This window comes from Takifugu rubripes, chromosome 13, assembly GCF_901000725.2.
Source record: "Takifugu rubripes chromosome 13, fTakRub1.2, whole genome shotgun sequence".
Lineage (NCBI taxonomy): Eukaryota > Metazoa > Chordata > Actinopteri > Tetraodontiformes > Tetraodontidae > Takifugu > Takifugu rubripes.
This window is the reverse complement of record NC_042297.1, coordinates 15,102,540-15,122,387: the sequence shown is the minus strand read 5'-3', so window position 1 is coordinate 15,122,387 and position 19,848 is coordinate 15,102,540. Positions and strand designations below refer to the sequence as shown.

The 19,848-nt window shown below is 46.2% G+C and overlaps 1 protein-coding gene across 1 annotated transcript; it reads right to left on the bottom strand.

The window, feature by feature from the left end:
- Window positions 1-3,565: 3,565 nt before the first annotated feature.
- Window positions 3,566-18,003, bottom strand: tnfaip8l3 (tumor necrosis factor, alpha-induced protein 8-like 3). The gene is made up of 2 exons (XM_011610015.2): window positions 17,731-18,003; window positions 3,566-4,671 (listed from the first exon to the last, which is right to left on the bottom strand). The coding sequence occupies exons 1-2, from the start codon at window positions 17,774-17,776 to the stop codon at window positions 4,109-4,111; spliced, it is 609 nt and encodes a 202-aa protein (XP_011608317.1). The 5' UTR covers window positions 17,777-18,003; the 3' UTR covers window positions 3,566-4,108.
- Window positions 18,004-19,848: the final 1,845 nt, after the last annotated feature.

Below are 19,848 nucleotides of genomic sequence, written 5' to 3'. Positions count from 1 at the left end.
TAGAGCAAATGTAAAGGTGATAACCTCTAGGGAAGTGAATCTATGCCTATGCGTTTCACTTATCTTATTTACTGACCCACCCGTTGATGAACGCTGCCGACGCGTAAACTTTAAACAGCGTTTGGCACGAAAATCCACCCAATCTGTGCGTCATAACCTGCGTCACGATTGTAAATCTTCCACGGTCAATAGCGACCATTATCAAAAAAGCAAACAATTAGGCACCTCAACAAAGAGGGGAAGCACATCAGGCTGCTTTTCTTTATTACCACTCTACTGTTCCGTTTATTATCTATATTATTATCTATATTAGTCTCCAAAGAGCCCACAGTGATAGCATAACTTCATTTCCGAGCTTTTGAATTTAAAGAAGAGGTAAGGGGACTAAATTTCCTGATGTAGGGTCCTTCAGCAGAAGGTGTTGCCCTGTAAATGTTTCTCTATTAACACACATCATCACCAGCACATTTAATATCCGGTAAACACATGATGCGTAGAACTGAGGGTGTGTGATGGGGATATTGCCTTTAAGCCTGTCGGTGGTTTATCAAATCCTTCTGCTCGGGATTAAAACCGATGCGACTGAGATTAACATTAACTGAATTTCCATTCAGCTATTGAGAGTATGTATCCAGAAGACTTAGTTTTCTTCGCGTATTTTGCAATTCACATTTCTACTGCAGTAATACTTGCACTGCTCCATTATGCCTGACCTCACACAAGAAAACACACGTGTTTTTAATGCACTTTACCACAATACCAAAGCAACAAAATGGGGCTGCTTTTAAAAGGCCCATCACACCTTCAGTCTCTGCGGCTGAATTAGCCCAGCAAACTGCAACGAGAGGAAGAAATCGATTCAGCATTCATCCCATCAAAACAACCGGAGAACACAGTACGCAGCAAGAATTTAGCATTTAGCTCTGTGGTTTTTACTTTATTAGTTCCAATATAACGAAAGTAGTCTCTGGGTCGCTCCTGCTGCTGTGATTGTGAGTTAATTTGTGTGCTCCAATTTCATTTCCTTCCGAAAGTAAATTGGCCTACCGGTAATTCGATTTTCAGTTCAGTTAAAAGTTTTCTTTGTCATCATCATCCGCAGCAGCACTGACTAAAAAAAATCTCACTGCCTGGGCCAAACAAGAATTGATTCTGTGCAGCTCGGGTGGGACGGCTGTCCTGTTTGCCCTTTTTTCTGTGGGAAGATTGGATGACTGCACTTCCGGTCCGTTGGCTGCCTCAGCAGTAACGCGAGGGTGCCAGAGCCAGCAGAACCTCAGTCCAGTAGGGATCAGATCACACCAAAGAGAACATTCTGCAAATCCTGAGCAGCAAGGATCAATACCGAAATTTAGGACAAACCTAATTGAGTTAAAGTAATCTATCTATCTATCTATCTATCTATCTATCTATCTATCTATCTATCTATCTATCTATCTATCTATCTATCTATCTATCTATCTATCTATCTATCTATCTATCTATCTATCTATCTATCTAATAGATACAACAGTGACACCTTGTGTACACTTAGTGTAAGTACACACACTGGTAACTCTTACTGGTTCCCAGTTGTAATGGATTTTATATTAATATAATCATCCTAACACTGGTGGAAGAATAGTCAGTTAAGAATTAGTAATAGTAGTAATATTCGATGGACATTCTTACAACACAGTCGGATCCTCAGGGCTTTATTGTGGACTCTGGGCTTGAGCTGATATCCTTCTGTTCAAGGTTTAGATGTCCTCACTTCCTGCACCCTCTCTAAATCTATATTACTACAAATTTAACAGTCTGACTTTTGTCTTTGGGTCCATTTGGCTTGATTTGAAAATTGAACAAAACTGTTTTTCTTCCATTGATTTGTCTGAAAATTAAATGGATATTCCGAACATTTTTTGGAAGAAAAAATTATTTTGTAAAATGATGAGTGTTTCAACAAAACATAGCGTCCTCGGTGTGTGTGGGGTCAATTTGACCTGCCTGTGTTCTCACACACACACACACACACACACACACACACACACACACACACACACACACACACACACACACACACACACACCACACCACACCACACCACACCAAAATCACAGTCTATACAGTATATCTGCTTTCATCCTAACTTTTGTTCTCATGAGTCGTGTATCTCTTTTAGAACAATTATGTCTATTGTTCAACATTTTAAACTCTCCAAAAAAGGAGAAATTCTGGAATAATTTTATACTTCATGCATTATAAGCTGTCAAAACAGACTTAAGGGTGAATATAAAATTTTAGGCATTTAAGAGCATGATTGGCAGAGGAGAGACAAAAAGGTTTGCTGATTTATGCCAACTTTGTTTCTGTCTCTTTACTGTAAATGCCTTGGAAAAGATGAGAGGACATGAGAACCAGACATCATCTTGTTACATTTTTCTAAGAAATCACGCGCTCTTCAGGGACAAACCTCTCATTGTTGCAAACACTGATTCTCTCTTCTATCCAGATTGCTGTCTGTGACCAGTGGATCGTCTAGTTCAAGTAATTTCTTTCCCCACCTTTGATAAACCTGCTCTGGCTGCGATTTGTCTTTTTGCCACTAGAGGTCACTGGTTCCCTTTAAACGCACGAATAAGGGTAAACGAGGGCAAGAGATTTTACTACACATGTTCAACCATAAAATCCACGTCCAGCATATTTTTGAGTTTGTTTGTGTGCTGTGGATGAGGTTTTATTTGAAGCAACCACAATGAACATGCTCCCCCAAATCATTGGACGAATTTAGTATGAGAATAATTATGTGGTATTCCTTCTTATTTGAGTCTGTATTAATCAGCCAAAGTCACCCCCCCCCCCCCCCCCCCCCCCCAATCAGTCTCGTGCGAATAAAATTAACAGTGTGGTGAATGGATTTAGATTAAGGAATAAACAAGAGAGCTTGCTGTGTAAGGTGTGATGTATGAACATCCAGTGTATAGAGGGTACCTTCGAAAACTGGTGCAGATTCTCTTCAAGCCAGTTCAAGCCATAAAGGACGATGTTGAGCTTTTCCTGTAATGTTAGAAATTCAATAAGGTTTATAATTGAATTTTGTTTTATGCCTTACAATCTTGGATTACACACTGAATGACATGACTGATTTAATGCATCTGCGGCTGTCACACAATAAGTAGGAATGAAGAATAAATGTCTGTTTTAGGTTCTTACAAACAGACACACCCAGAAAATGTAACTTCTTCCCTAAACGCTGCCAAAAATGAGAGTCTCACCATGACTGGTTTCCTGTACTGCAGAGCTGAGTAGACCCCAGGGTATCTAATGAGCTAGAAATGACAAACCACTGATTTTCTGCTCAGTTCAAATGAACCCAGGCAAACGTCTGTCCCACGCGTCTGTTCAGCAAATGGGCAGAAAAGTAGCTTAACGCAGTGTCCGGGGCTTATTTCCCCCAGATCTGATCCAGCAAAATAAATAAATAAATAAAAACCATGAAGCCAAGCAGCTGATTATCCAGGATGAAAATCTGCATCATTATTTTTGAAACTCGGCAGGATGGCTGTTGCTGACAGAACCGACCACGTAAAGCTTCCAAGAAATCTTTAATAAAAGAAAAACATTACACCTTTGCAGGGAAGACCGACACAGAGACATTAAACACACACACACAAATCGGTCGGATATTCACATTATTCAAGCAAACCACCCAACACCACCCAACACCACACACACACACAGACACACACACACACACACACACACACACACACACACAGAAAGAATGTTTCCTACAGTTATTATTTTCCATATGCAAACATTCCATTTATTTTTGTTATATTTTGTGTTATTTTATTTGTGGCCATTGGAACAGTACATTTTTTGCACATAAAGGGAACTTGGGCGTGAATCAAACGTGTACGACACAAACAGCGCGTCCCAGTGTGGAAACACAGTCGGAATCCTCCCCTCCTTGAGCTGGATGGTCCCGCTAGCTTCATGGAAACGGATGAAGAAGGAAAGCGGAAGACGAAGAGAGCGCAGTGGAAGGAGACAGGAGGAGGTACGAAGACATGGGCGAGGGGAGGACGAGACAGATGTGGAGCTGAACGAGTTCAGGTGCAAGAGGTTAAAGTGTTCCTTCATCCAGCAGTTTGTTGATGCCGTTGCAGATCTTCCTCAGAGACAGTCTGTACTCCTCTCCCTCCCCGTACAGCTCGGACAGATAGTCGCGGTGGGCAAAATGGTTGAAAACGTGATCGATGCGTGCGTGCGAGCGCGCGGTCAGGTGCTGCTCGACCAGGGCGTGAAGCAGGTCCCTGCACTCCAACAGGAGCTCGGAGAGAATATTCCTGTCAAAGGTGTACTCCACCTCGTAGAACGACACCGCTGTCATGGCCGCCTGGTTCATCTTCTTCTTGAAGCGCTCCACCGTGTCCAGCTCGTCGGGGCTGAACTGGTGGTTGCGGTACAAGATGCCGATCTTCAGGGCGATCTTGATGACGTCCTTGATGATCTTGTGGGCCTCTTTCTTGCTCTTGGTGAACTCCCGGCTGGTCTTGTAGAGCTCGTCCAAGATCTCACTGCTGGTGTCGTCCGTCAGCATGTTGGCCACCACCATGGTCGCCATCTTGCTCAGGATCTTTTTCTGCGCCTGCATTGCCAGGGAGCGGGAGTTAAAGCTCTCCTGTCCTGTGAGGGGAAAGAAGAGAGCTTTATTCAAAATTAGAAACTAGAATAGGCAGAAAACCCACTTTAAAGGGCACGTTGCAGCTTTCTTTAAAGTATGACGAATGGATAACTTATTGGAAGCGGGACAGGTTGAAGACACTGTAATATTCAGTCTTAGATGTTTCACCAAAACTGTATTTGTCTTCTAGTAACTCTAACCACCTCAGAGGCAACTGGATCAACTCCATTTGTGTGTATAATTATTGTGGTGTTGAGATATTGGTACCAAATGTCAGTCAAAACCACAGAGAACCTACTGTAAAACGGAGGCATCTTGACTGCCCTCTAGCGTCAGCTAAAGGAAAACACTAAACCCTGGTCAGAAGTAGTGATTATCGACATGAGGCCACTAAAGATTCAACAAGAACTAAATACCCTCCCAAATTCAGCTGTGGGCCAACAACTTAACAAAATCCCTCTTGGTTTATATACAGGATGTCATTGCATTTGGTTGTAGCTGACTTAAAGTTGGTCAGTTTGGGAAGACTGCTCCAACAAAGTCATGGTTAGAAAGTAATTCAAGGCAGAACAGAAGAGTCTGAGTAAGCAAAAGCAGAGTAGATGATTCAAATTAGGGCGGCGTCCTTCCCGTGGCTGCCAGCGGTGTGGTTGGCAGACTATTCAGGAATAACCTCAACCAGCTGTACGGCGATAAGGACCGTTCCCTGCAGAACTTTCACTACATCACATTTTTCTGCCTTGACTTTTGATACTTCTAATTCATCCTGTTTTGCTAGGCACAGTTAATGTTTATATGGTTAAAAAAAACCCATCAAACTAGACCCACGTTTGCAGAAAAGCATGAAACACAGTCAGACGCAGCACCTACAACCCCCGATTTATCCGAGAGGGAGATTTTACAGGCTTCTTGTGTTCTCATACAGCTGAGCCAACAGCTTAACATGTGTCTGTATGAATGTGAGGAGTGGGAGGGAAGGAAGGTTATTTTAGGTGCCACCCTGCACCAAATTGCACCGCCGATAACTCCAGTTATGATAAAAGCAAAGGATGGCTCACCGAGAGAAAGAACGACTCTGTGGAGGCTCTGGAGCGGCGCTGCTGTTCAGATAACACTCACCTATTTAGCTGCAATTGTGACGTTATTTCAGCAGAAGGTGCAACGTTCGATGCGTGTGTGTGTGTGTGTGTGTGTGTGTGTGTGTGCTGACAGAAGTCCTGTCTGTGGCCTTTTGTGCGAGTGTGCAGAAGTTGACATTTTATCCATTAGTCTGAAGTTAACTGACATTTTTGTGTAAATGTAATCACATGTGACATTTCGAACTTCTGTAAAGTAAAATGTCTCTGTCGTTTCCAGACACGCACGCGATGCGATGATGTGCGCCATAAAACGGCTCCAAACTCAATATCGCGCCTGTAAGCAGCAAAGCGCGTTCAGCAAACGACATCTTTCCATCCGACGGCGCCAAAACAGCGATGATGTGATTACATTTGTAACGTTTATGAAAGGAGGTTTGCTATTTCTCCCTGAGTGTGACAGGCCGGGGTGGATTTGTTACAGCAGTCAAGTGAATCCCGCAGGGAAATAAAACCATAACAAGAACTATCAGCGCAGGAACATTTCTGCAGGTCGCTCAGCAATACCAACACAGTATATACAGAGTCTTTCCAAAGATACTGTATGGAAATATCCAGCAGAGCCTCAATCCTCTGATCAAACAGTTGGGACTTTTCATGACATTTTAATAGGGCGCGTAAGTGTGGTTTTCATTGGGCAGATCTGTGCCTCTCATCAACAGGCTCTCTTTGTCACTGTTATTTCCTGTTTCTCTGAAGCGGCTCTTTGTTTCAGGAAGCCTCTGATATTCAGAAACCCAACTGGATGGATTTCTGAGACCCTGGCACACTTAAAAAGGTGACATCTTGCACCATAAAGCGGGCCTTGTCAGACCGCTGGCTGCTGTCTGAGCAGTATAAGTGGTCCCTCAAAGTCCAGGTCTAGACTTCAACAATCCTCCAAAAATTATGTATAAAATTGTATATTAGGTCTTTATATTTTGTTCTTAAAGCCTCTAAAAGGCTCTCAGTTGTGCTGATTTCACCTTATATGAATGTCTAACTTATCTCTAACTCATTACTGATGGTTGGCAAGGTTGTTTCCTCTGCATCTGTTTCCTGACTGGTTCACGTCACCTTTCTGGGACTGAAAATTCAATGGGATAAAACACGCAGGGATGTTATTGGCTTCACGCCACTGTGGTCAGAGTTTTAGGAAATCAATCAGACAACTTATAAAAAAAAGTGTTTTTATAAAAAACGAAGGAATTTATGGTTTCATGGTAAACTTTGTAAATGGTTAAAAAAAATAGTTAAAGAATTTGGGAGCTTAATGGGGCTAAAATCAATGTTACCAGTAAGTATTTTGTTGATAGCTGGGAAGTATTGGCTGGATATGAAACGTATCTCCATTTGCAGATTATGTTGCCCCGGTACGTTGCCCAGGTATGTTACCCATGTTGCCCCGGTATGTTGCCCATGTTGCCCAGGTATGTTGCCCCGGTATGTTGCCCATGTTGCCCAGGTATGTTGCCCCAGTATGTTACCCATGTTGCCCCGGTATGTTGCCCAGGTATGTTACCCATGTTGCCCAGGTATGTTGCCCAGGTATGTTGCCCAGGTATGTTACCCATGTTGCCCCGGTATGTTGCCCAGGTATGTTACCCATGTTGCCCAGGTATGTTGCCCGGTATGTTGCCCAGGTATGTTGCCCAGGTATGTTGCCCAGGTATGTTGCCCAGGTATGTTACCCATGTTGCCCAGGTATGTTGCCCAGGTATGTTGCCCAGGTATGTTGCCCAGGTATGTTGCCCAGGTATGTCGCCCTGGTATGTTGCCCAGGTATGTTGCCCAGGTATGTCGCCCTGGTATGTTGCCCAGGTATGTTACCCATGTTGCCCAGGTATGTTGCCCCGGTATGTTGCCCAGGTATGTTGCCCCGGTATGTTGCCCAGGTATGTTGCCCAGGTATGTTGCCCAGGTATGTCGCCCTGGTATGTTGCCCAGGTATGTTACCCATGTTGCCCAGGTATGTTGCCCAGGTATGTTGCCCAGGTATGTTGCCCAGGTATGTTGCCCAGGTATGTTGCCCATGCCCAAGCTACTGCAGGAACATCTCGCATTATTTCCTATATTGGATTTGTGACATCATACAAAAAAAACCTGGCTGAACTTCAACAAAGCTGCTATAATTTCCACACCAAAGGATACACAAGCCCGTCTCTCCCGCAAGTTCTGCAAGGACAAAATCGATCTTGTTTTGTTTCGGCTAAAAGTAGACTCATTATTCCTCCACAGTTGCACAATCGCACAGCCAGGAGCCTGTTTCGCCCAGCAGGCGGCCATCATCTCCTCTGCCTTGACCCCTGTCTCAAGTCTGTTTGCACAACCCAGGGTGGCAAGAATGTCATCAGAAAAAGTAGGAGCGTGAGGAAGAACCAGGCAGTGAAGAGGACACGAGGCTGTTTGTGGTGTGAGTCAGAGAGAGGAGGAAGAAGGTGGGTGATTCAATGTCTGGCTGGAGATTTTAGCACACGCGCTCAGCGAGGATGGCTGTGTGGAAAAGTGCGATAGAGAAGTCCGAGTGTTCCCTCGCACACAGCCTGTCGCCCCAAGGCTGAGATGAGTGACACGCATGGACCGGAATGTCAGGACGAGTTAGACAAGAGTCCAGGCTGTCAAAAGTGTCCATTCTCTGATCTATCTCTCCCCCGCCTTTCACACACTCGCTCCGGCACGCTTGTTATTATCTCTCTATCACTCCGGCCTCCAGTCTTCAGCAAATAAAGTGGCCCTTCTGTGGGGGGATACACGAGCCCAAAGCAGGGGCACATTTCCCCGCTGGTGGAGGACAGTCGTCCAGCCATCGGCCCATCGGAGCGGTTACATAACAGCGCTCTGGGAGTTGGCGGACTTTACTTTCAACATCAGGATTAGCAAGATGCTCGCTGCTCTCTGGCCGCCGCCGTCGGCCAGACAGGCTCTCTGTGTTCTGCCCGATGTTTTCAGAGCGCTGAGTCAACAGTTTCTGCCGCGCTGCATCTGAACATACACCCAGAGTGGTAAATGGACTCCAGCCAGAAACCGCCCAGCGAAGGTGGCAACGTGTTGATGGAACCCAGTCCATTCAGATCCTGTCTAATTAGGAAGCCCTCGATGTAAAGTGGGCCAAGGATAACATTCATCTTATGACAGAGCCATAAACTGATGGAACACAGCTCCAGCTGTGCAGGTAATTACATTGTAATTGCATGAAGTTTCAAGATGAGATAAGATGTCATTGATGTCAGTATTTCTTTAACTGGCTGTCCACCGGACTACAGAGGTCACTGAAGATGTGAAGGCGAATGCTCCTCTGCTTCTGTTACTGTTCTCCCTGGAACTCAGCAAACTTTAATACAGAGCCACGTCTTTTTAATTTATTTAAAAAGCAGCTCCAGGGACGTCAGTTTCACAGAAATGTTAGATTCTGTGAGGGGTTTTGACCCCAGACTCTTTCCAGGTCATCAGCTTAGACGTCACGTCTGGCTAATCTGAATATTTTCTGCAGCGATCTGTTCTGAGAAGCAGAGTAACCAGAGGAATGAGCCGTGAGCGGCCAGCTGACAGGGCCAAATGGCCTTTATGGACTCGCTGCAGGCACTTGTGGGCCTATCAGGGACATTTAAGAACACACATGTTTGGCAGAGGCAGCTGCACCACCAACATGTGTGTGTGTGTGTGTGTGTGTGTGTGCTTCAGGGAAACTGTTGAGACACACAAACACACACCCACAAAGGTAATTGAACACCTGGTCAGTGCTCCGCTGTTTGCACGTTGCTAATGACAACATGCTTGTGTGGGATAAAACAAGTTCACAGCATCTGCACAGGTGTGTTCTTGTTTTGGACAGCCAGCGATGAGCTCAAACACTCCTTTAGGTGCCTCAGTCAGAGGAAACAACTTCAAAGATGCAACCTTACAGGAAAGAAAGAACAGGGAAAACTATCGTGTCTTTCAAGATTTCTGCTTGTTTGCCTTGGCCAAAAATTCCCTGCTTTTTTTTTTTTTTTTTTTAAACTTTCCATGCGCAACCTGTTTTCCACTAGTAGTGCTACAGTCTTTTATAGAGGAATCAGCCTCTAGACACAATAAAGATGCCAGGCCATACTTTTATATGCCCCAAATTTGTAAAGAGCCACATTTTCCCAGACATTTTCAGCCGGTCAGCAGCAGTGGGGGGTTTTAACGGTCCGCGGGGTGATAAGTGAGAGGCCGGCGAGCTGGACGGGGGAGCAGAGGTCAGACAGTGTTTTGTTTCAGTTGGTGCCAGCACATAAATGAGGCTGGAGGCACATCTACCTTCCAGAGCGGGCCCTCAAACAGGCCACGCAGGCACACTGAAGGTCTCCCCACAGTTCAGGCCTTCATAAACAGATGCATCAGCAGAGGCATCGGGGGAGAATGCTCAGTGATGTTCTGTGGCTACTGCACCAATCAGAGGACCATTCTGATCACCCCCTGATCCCTGTGAGTCTGTTAATGCACCCGTGTGTGCTGTGAGACTGACGCATGGCCGGTAAAGAGCTAAAAGAGAGAGAGAGTCATGGTCAGGGACAGATTAGTGATCCAGGGTTGGTGGAAGTGGGACTCTTTCCACAGTGGAGGAGCTTTCAGACGATCAAGGTGGTGATCGTTGGGTCTTCCAACCATCGGCTGGGCTGTATCCAGGCAACTGTTGCTTTTAAAGGGGGGCAGATGTCAGATGCCCTCCGTGGATTCAGCTGCACCTTTTCTGAATCCACAGCCGTTGAAAAGCTCCGGAACACACAAATCCGACCTCATATTCATGGACAAGAGCTACAAGTGAGGAGAGCTTTCAAATCTCATTATCATGGAAGCTGAAAGCAGCATGTGAAATTGATTATTGATAATGAATTAAAGTTTAAATGCGTAAATGGTTAGATCTGAAGCCCCTTGAAGGCACACTTAAGCACGAGCCTTTTTGAGAAAGCTTTTGTGAGGGTGAGGCCCTCAATGAAGGCGCCATTCAGTCAGTTCCGGGGGAGTAAGCCCTTACATTCAATTTGTTTCTATAACTCTTGAGTTCTTAGTTGCACGCGACATTATTGACCTCAGATGGCTCCAGAGTGGTTGGCCATGATGTTTTACAGCCTCTTGTATTTTGACCTTTAAACTGAATCGTTAGCAGATTCTCTTAATCTGCCTGTGATTGGTGATTGTACTTAATTTTGGGATGGGGAGGATGGAACTATTTGACTTATCTGACCATTTTACCACCTGCTGAAGCACTTTGAACATGTGGCGTAAAGATCAGCTGGAGACTGGAAACTGGACTGGACCTGTTTGGGGATATTGTGTGTCAGAACTACCTTTTTTTTTTTTTTTTAAACTAGACTCTGCGTCATTGGCGAGAGTCACATAAACAAACCTGTTGAGAGTGTTTCCCAATATCTGCCAATGGGTGCTTTTAATGAAGTGGCCTGATATGCATGCTGACATGTGTTTATGCTGTCCCCGCTGCGGTTCGCTGTCCAAGGAAAAGCACTTATGGGCCTCTGGAGGGACACAAAGATGGACTGCATTTCTCTCTCACTGCGTCTTCTTTAATGCTCCATGGCTGACTGTTTCTTTGTTTAAACGAGCGCGTCCCAGCGGAGCCGAGAGATGAGCCCAGATCAGGCACGACAATGTCGCGTTTATTAATATATCACTTGTGTGAAGTAGAAGGAGGAGTGCAAAGATGGGAAGATCAGCATCCTGACCTCAACCTGCCGCGCTGACCTTGCCTTTAATCACACTCAGTCCTTGTAACAAGCACCAGAGACGGACAGGGACGGTCCACAGGGGAAGACACTCGTCCATCCTGTTAATACACAGCATCGACCGGAGGGGCCTGTGAGATCGCTGCCCTTTGACTTCGGCCGTGTTGTGAATTTAATGTCTTCACCAGCTGGGGATCATCGATGTCCGCAACTGTTTAGCGTGAGGGGAAATGGACCACCGCTGGCGTGGGTAAACGGGCATGGGAACAGGCTGCAGGCGGTCTCCCCTCTCTGCTTCTGTCCTCTGGGAGCTGCTCTGGAAAATTGCTCTGCCAAAATCATTTGCTGGTAAATCTGGTCTGGTATCCACCAGTGAGTGAAGGAAAAAAAGGAACTTTCTCAAAGAATAAAGGAATAATTCGCAGACGTCCACTGAGGTGTTCCAATGGAAAGTTTATCGACATGGTTTGGCTCTTAGGATGGAATGGGAATTTTTGTTTGGGGGTTCTCACAAAAACACGCTGAAGATCAGAGGTAATAGTCAAAATAACTATGTTTTTTATGCCACTTGGGAAAAACACTTGAGTTCAGAGAGTACGTGAGAATCCATTTGAATTTTGACCTGTTTTCTTTATTAATCCAAAGGCTTTTTTTTGGGAACAAATACATTAAGCGGGGGTGTTTTCAGGAATTCCTATATTCGCTGCAGTTTCTCCAGAGCACCTTGGGGGAATTTGGAAAATACCACTCACAGCGACAGCCTCTTCCCAATATGATCAACCTGGAGTGAAGAGTGACCATTTATCTATCTATCTCCGTTTATGAACATTTAACAATATTTTCACTTCTAAGATTAAATAATTAGAGAAAATGGAAGAAATCAAAGTACAACCATCTGAAAAGAGCCCCAATTCATGAGTGAACATGCAGATGCACTCCTGTGTTAGCGTAGCCTTGTGTTGAGGCGGTTACAGTCGTCCTCGTTATTTACTTGACAGGTGAGACTAATATAATAACACAGCAGAATTCATGTGTGTGTGTGTATGTGTGCGTAAGTGCGTGCGTGTGTGTGTGTGTGTGTGTGTGTGTGTGTGTGTGTGTGTGTGTGTGTGTGAGTGTAACACTTCTCCATCTATATTTGAAGAGGCTGTGGCTGGAGGCTGCCTACACATATTGATGTTAAGACCGCAAACGCGTCCCACACACACACTCTCACGACGGCACACAAGAGCTGAGATGCAAACATGAAATACAACACATGATTAAGACAATAGTGCTCTGCTAAAACAGCTGCCAGCTGTACATTAAAGCCCTTTTAACATTGACCTAAAACAAGTACATTCCATCAGTGGAGTAGGACCATTTTTAGGTATCGGGCAGCTAATGCGGGGGTGGACTGACTGAGGTCTAATAAAATCCACAGGAGGATAAAACACCATTTTTCCTAATTGTATTTGGACTGAAAGGAGGTCAAAGAGCCAGACAAAGACAGAATGAGATCCCTAAACATATTTCAAAGGAACAAAAGAAGTTAAACTTTTTACCAAAGTGAGATAAAAGAGGAGTGGGCGTGTGGCAATAAGTACAGTTTCATCTGTCACGATTCAGAACTGTACTGGAGTCGGGTAGAAGACGGGAGGAAGGATGCAGATTTGCCAGAAAGATAAACTGAACGAATAAAATACAATTGAGGGCACAATTTGGGTGTCAGGAGGAGTGATGGAGGAGTGAGGAAAAGACCAGGGGAGGTGTTAAGAAAAGTGCTGAAATTATTTATACATTTTAACCGTAATGAATCTGTCAGAATGCCCACACATGCCTGAAAACGCCTCTTCCTTTTGCACCATCATTCCCAGCTGGATGCAGAAGTGGCTGCAGTGAGCGTCTCAGTGTCACATTCATGACGCGGTCCTCGTGTCCTTTTGTCCGTCTCTTCCTCTCTGCCCATTTCTCACCACATCTACAACATCACTGGCAAGGGAGGAAGTGTTTTCCGGCCCTGGGTGGCTTGCTCCTCTCATAGACCCCTTCCAAGTCCCAGCATGCCGTGGCATTGTTTACAAAGAGAAGCGTGAGCATGCGCGCACGCACGCACATGCACGCACGCACACAGACAGACACACACACACACACACACACACATGCTATAATCGAGGCCCTTCCAGCTTTCCCCATAACGCCGGCCTCCTGGTTTGTTTACTAGTTCACCCACATTAACTGTGTTAAAGTGAGAGTAAGGAACCAGGAAGCTTTAAATCAACTCTCCCATTTAAATGGGGCTGAATCTCCACCCCCTGTTACCCCCTGTTACCCCCTGCTGCACCCCCAACAGCTGTTACTTTACGGAGGGCTGCTGTCCTGCTATACAGCTAAAGGATCTAGATTTACTGTACAGATGGCAAGCTGAAACCCAGAAATGTAGAAAATAAAGTCAGGAAATCCGTGACTGCAGTTACAGTCGCTTCTTAAACAAGATCGCCAAGTTATTAAAAACAAACATATGTTTGCTTCAACAGCTCCAACCAAGTCAAATTCTTCATTGAAAAATAGGAGAGCGAGGTTATTTTTTTATATGTGTGAGGAAAAACACTCTTGAACAGAAACAAAAAAATGTAAATTTGTGCGACCTTAGTTGAGAAAATAACTTTTTAAAGACTGTACTGATTAACCAAAGGTGGAACGGCAGCTTCTCTGGACGTGACTTCAGGACTTTGGCATGTTGGCCTTTAACAACTGCAGTATGGGCGAGGCAGCATCGACGTCCAACTGCTGGTAGCAAATGGTGGCGTTTTACTGGGAAACAGCAGAGTGTTCGAGTCCTAGAGTCACAGTGGAATCGAATCTGAGCAAAACCCCGGTGGTTTGGCATTTTGGGGGAACTGATTAAGTCAGTGGTGGTAAAGTGGTGGTGGTGCCGGAAGTGGGGGGTGTCAAGCTGCATCTTCTTCAATCATTGGTTTCTTTTTATTTAATTGGTGTGTTATAAATAGATTGACTTGGTCCTCCCTGCATATGACACGTTATACTGCAGCTCCCCTGGCTGCCAAACGACCACTAATGACCAGGAAATAACTGTGGTTCACTGGTTCACACACACACACACACACACACACACACACACACACACACACACACACACACACACACACACACACACACACACACACTTTTAGCCATTTTCCTTTTGGAGAGAAGCATCTCCAGCATCAGCCTCAATCTTAATCCCTCTCAGACTAACAGTGTGTGTAAGATTAGCTTCACTTTGCTGATGTAACCGCCCACAAATTAAATTTCCACTTCTGGTGCTTCTTCTGGTCTCCTTAATGTTCCTAATTGTTTAAAACACTTTAATTGGAGCTTGCTGTAGCAATCCTAATACCCTGAACATACATCCAGCCTTTTTTTTGAGGCCGCACCTTTTTTTTTTTTGCCATAATTGTCAGTTTGTTCAGTGGTGCCGGATTTAAGTACGAAAGACTTTTTCTGCGTAAAAGCAAAATTTTTGATTGCTTTTTTTTCTTGTGAGGAGAGCGAGGAGAAAGGAAAAGTTTCCAACTTGATGAGAATCTCTGTGAATTAGGGAAAAGTCAGGCCAGCCAAGCTGGAAAAATGAAGCTTTAAAAACAGGTATCTGGGGTTAATGCACGCCTTGACTTCATTCCAGCCTTTCCTGAATGTGGCGCCCTCCCTCCAACAGCTCGCCTCTCACACCAGGCGCCACGAGCGACTGTTTACTTTGCCTCGACGGGCATCTGAGTGAAACCACAGCCCTCTCCTGTTGAATGCGGCTCTGTGAGGCCTCGTCCGAATGCGTCTGAGGTCTAATGCCATGATTCAGTTATGGCTCAGCCACCGGGAGACGTTTCCCTTTCTGGAGTGTCCCACAGACACTCACGTGCCCTTGTGCGCTCGCAGGCGCACGGATGGAGGACCCGAGGATGGTTCGCGTTTGTCTTTCGCTGCTGGTAGAGGAAAAGATTTTTTTTCCTTAGTCATCTTTTCCATTCACAGCAATTCCCCCTCTTTTTTCTGTCGCTCTCCCTAAGTTCACGTTACAATTTTCCAGAACGAGTTTGTGGTGTCTCCAGCATGTGTGTGTGTGTGTGTGTGTGTGTGTGTGTGTGTGTGTAGTGGGCTGGGTTGCAGTGAGCACTCTCCATCTGTGAGCCAGATTAAAGAGGGGAATAAAAAGAATCTGCGATTCCACCGGAGGAATGAGCAAGGAAAGTGTGGGCATTTTAGTTTGCGTGCGTGCGCATGTGTGCGCGTGATTGAGTCCTAACACAGGAATAATTTGCAGCTTCAAGACCTTTCAGGTGTTTGCAGACATTCAGATTGGCAGCAATTAACCACAGAGTTGATGAGAGTATAAACAAACGCTTAAAATCTGCTGCGATGATTCAATTCAGGCCGTCATTTTTTGCACACATCTGCCTATTTTTGTTTGCACTGGAAACAGAGCAACCCTCATGACCTTTGACCTCTCACAGCTGTTATCACAACAGTCGGACAGCTTCTATTTTCAACAGGCCTGCTGATGTGTATGTGATGTGTCATCAAAAACATCTGTCCCGGTGTTTGGACGTAGTCCCGAGCAGAATACATCTGGAAGTCTTGTTTTTTATTCTGAAATGGACCTGCCGTGCTGCAGCCGAGCAGGTGTGCGCCCTCAGCGGCGCCCTGGCTAACGATGAGGTGCACTTAGGTTCGCTCCACCGCACGACGGAAACAGAGGATGGTCAGAATCCGTTTTGGTGTCTACGGAGACGCTCGGCGGCCCGCTCGCGGCCGTGAATAAAGGAAAAGATTTGGTTCAGGCGTGGGCCTTTTTGTGCGACTCCTCAAGGGGTCAGAGGTTACAGCAGAGCTGTGGAAAGGTGCAGAGGACAGAGGAAGTAATAAAGAAACACATTATCGCTGTTTAAGGCTATTTAATCGTCTGGCTCCATAGTCCAAATCCTGACTCTCACATGATGACATTAAAACTTGTTCATGATTTACGCGACACTTCCGTGTGTGTGTGTGTGTGTGTGTGTGCGCGCTTCAAGGAGAATTTGCTAACAAGTAGAGGATATGCAATGACACACTGAACAATTTCCAGTGCAACCTGTGTCAACGGTGTCGCCACCTGAGTGGAACCTTAAATTAATACACTTTTTCCAGGCATTTACATGCGTATGGGAAGCTGAGTGGATCACAAGTTTTAGTCCGGATGCAACCGTGAACATGCCTAGAGGTTTTAGAAACAACACAAAACAAGACGACTCAACGGAACACCGTGTTGACGCCACATCGGAGGATTTTATTATCAATCGCTCGTCCCTCACCCAAAACACTCCATCATGTGTGTTTTGGAAACATCCCCCTGTTTTCAAAATACTCGCTCGGGTTCCGGTTGCACGTTGACCTTAACTCAAATTAGCCAGACCCGTTTTTCCACAACGGACTGCAGCAGAGCCACAAACGGAGCGCCGGCGTTCCCTCCGGGGGGCGGGAAATGTCATCTCTTTAGCGTGAGCTGCATTGTTTTGCAGCCAAATAAACGAGACTTTGCACCGCAAACGGACCCAACAGACAGAGAGACTGACGGCGGGCCAGATGGACGGACAGATGGTTTGAGTGGAGCGGCGGCGTGGGAGCAGCCGCAGCATCAGCAGCAGCATCAGTGCAATATCAAAACCTCCCGTCCAGACAAGGAGATGGCGGAATATTCCAATATTGTTCGTGTTTCACCTCCTGCGTTTCATTAAATCACCCACGTGTGCACAACACTGGTGAACATCCAACGCCAGACACACGCGACCTCATCGGCGTGTTTAAGGCTGGGGACCGAGGCGGTAATAAATCCTCCGTCCTGACTCATTAAAAGCTCTCCAGGCTCGATTTATGGTGCTCAGCATCATGAGCGTGAGCACATTAGTGTTGGGGCAGAACTCCCACTGGAGGTGCTGATGAACACACGTGTCAGAGCCTGCCTGCTCCTGGCGGCGCCGCCTCTGCCGGCTCTGCCGCTCACCCCCCCCCCCCCCCCCCCCCACTCCCGGTTCTGGTGGACCGGAGCTCAGAGCACGCTGCCCAGGCGAGCGACAGAGGCAGAATGTGGGACTGAGAGGAAATGTCTCACACATGCAACCGACCTGCTGGTGGGTACTGACGCGGGTCGGATGGTCCTCAGTGAGGAAACTGGGAGTTGGTTTAGAATTTGAGCAGCCGTGGAAATGCTGATGAGCCGAGGTCTTACCTGAAGAGAGGTCCCCATCGCTCTGCTCACCGGAGTCTGAATCCATCTTCACCTTCTCGATATTCCCTGTCCTCTCCAGATGATCTTCTGGATCTCTTCAGTCTGTAAAAGTGTCTTTTTAAAAAAAATAGTTCTTGACTTTTTCTCCTCCCTCTGGGAGAACAGAACCTCTCCTCTTGAGTCTGGATGGCTGCAGCTGTGAGAGGAATGCTACTGGGCTCTCTTCTACCGACTCCCTCACTTTCCTTCTCTTTCCAATCTACTTTCTCTGATTCCCTCCCCTTGCTCGCCCCGGGTTCCTCCCTCCCTTGTCCTTTCTGCACGGTCCCTCCTCCCTCCCCTCCCTCTCCTCTCATTCGATGCTGTCACACTCAGACTCTTCACGCTCTCTCCACTTAAACTCTTTCTGTATGCTGGAAGTGCTCTCTCTGTCTCTCGCTGTCTCTCTCTCTCTCTCTCTCTCTGTCTCTCGCTGTCTCTCTCTCTCTCTCTGTCTCTCTCTCTCTGTGTCTCTCTCTCTCTGTCTCTCTCTCTCTGTCTCTCTCTCTCTCTGTCTCTCTCTCTCTGTCTCTCTCTGTCTCTCTCTCTCTCTCTCTGTCTCTCTCTCTCTGTCTCTCTCTCTCTCTCTGTCTCTCTCTCTCTCCCTGCAGCCTGTGTTTTAGGAGGAGGCATCCCACGAGTCCTTGTTATCTGCTGTTAGAAAATCAGTCAGTCCAGGTTAATGATTGTTTTCTAATCTTTAAATCCATCTCAAATGCAGCTTTTACTCCACTGTTGTGAGAAACCCTCAGAGGTTTTCCGCTCTCCCCTTCAGTCGCGGACTCTTATACCCCCGAGTTTTTACAGTAAATCTTATTGATATAAATTACAACAATAAGAAGAAGAAAAAGAGGTCAGTTCCATACTAAAGTGAAGTGGATGGGGCCCTATTTTAGTCCCGCCTCCTCTTCCCATCACCTATATCTGGAGCTTTACCTCCTTAGGCAGGATCTGACCACAGTCTAATGTACATCAAATGCTGCCGTGACCCCCAGAGAGGCGCGAAACAGCATTACTAAGATCTAAATGTCAGAGAAGCGCCAGCACGCTGACTTACAGAGGGCGAGTTCTCTGGGTTTGGTGACAGAAAGCCTGCAGTCAGAAGCGTGGGGGCAGGTGGGAGTGCAGTTGGTGGTCCGACAACAGTTGCAGGCGATGCCGCCTCCCAGGTGTGGAGCTGACTGTTGCTCAGCGTGGACACCGGGCACCAGATGGCATCAGCCGGCCCACTCCCCGAGGCCGACTTCTCTTCATCTCTGTGTCCATTTGCATGTGTGCGCTTGTGTGTGTGTGTGTGTGTGCTGTCTTACGCAACAATTCAGTGATAAAAATACACCCCAGTAATCACAACAAGCTGCCTTCATGAGACTGTTGAATAAATGGTTATAATTAAAGCCTGTTGTGAATGTGTGATGGTGTATTTTATGAAGCTGACAGCCCCTCAGGCCTCTGGGGGAGAGTTCTGGAGCTGCATTTGTTCAACTGGCCTCACTTATACAGTTTGTGGTTTAATAATTGTTTAGATCTCCCCAAATGTGACCTGAGTTGAGGACAAGTCCACTCGACTGGGCGAACCAGCCTCAATAATGGGATCTGTCAGAGAAACTGTTTGTGCTCACAAACTGCAAGTTTGTGTGAGGAAGACAGCCAGGGCCCCTTTACGGGACAAGGAAAAGAGCCCAAAACCAAAAGGTTTGGTTGTGTTTGTGCCGTTTGTTTACCCGAGAATTGGAGTGCCACAAATGTTTAAACCTGGACTCCGGAGTGAAAGGTTTCAAAAGTGTTATCGTTTCCTCCTCCTTGTAAAAAGGGAGGCGCCATTTTCAGTGAACACGAAGACGTGTGACACATGTGCGTTACTCGTTCAGGCCACGTTTACACGACAACGTTGTCACCAGAAAGCATGGGTAGCAGGTGCCTGGGAACAACAAGGACAGCTATGGCCGACGGCCGAGCAACGCCACTGCTAACTGTGCTCCTCCAACAAAATGTGGATTTGCTGCTCGCGTTTGAAAGTCTCTCCACGAGTGGGAGGAGCCGCGCTCTGCGGTCACGTGTGTGCAGACACGCTCCGGTCTG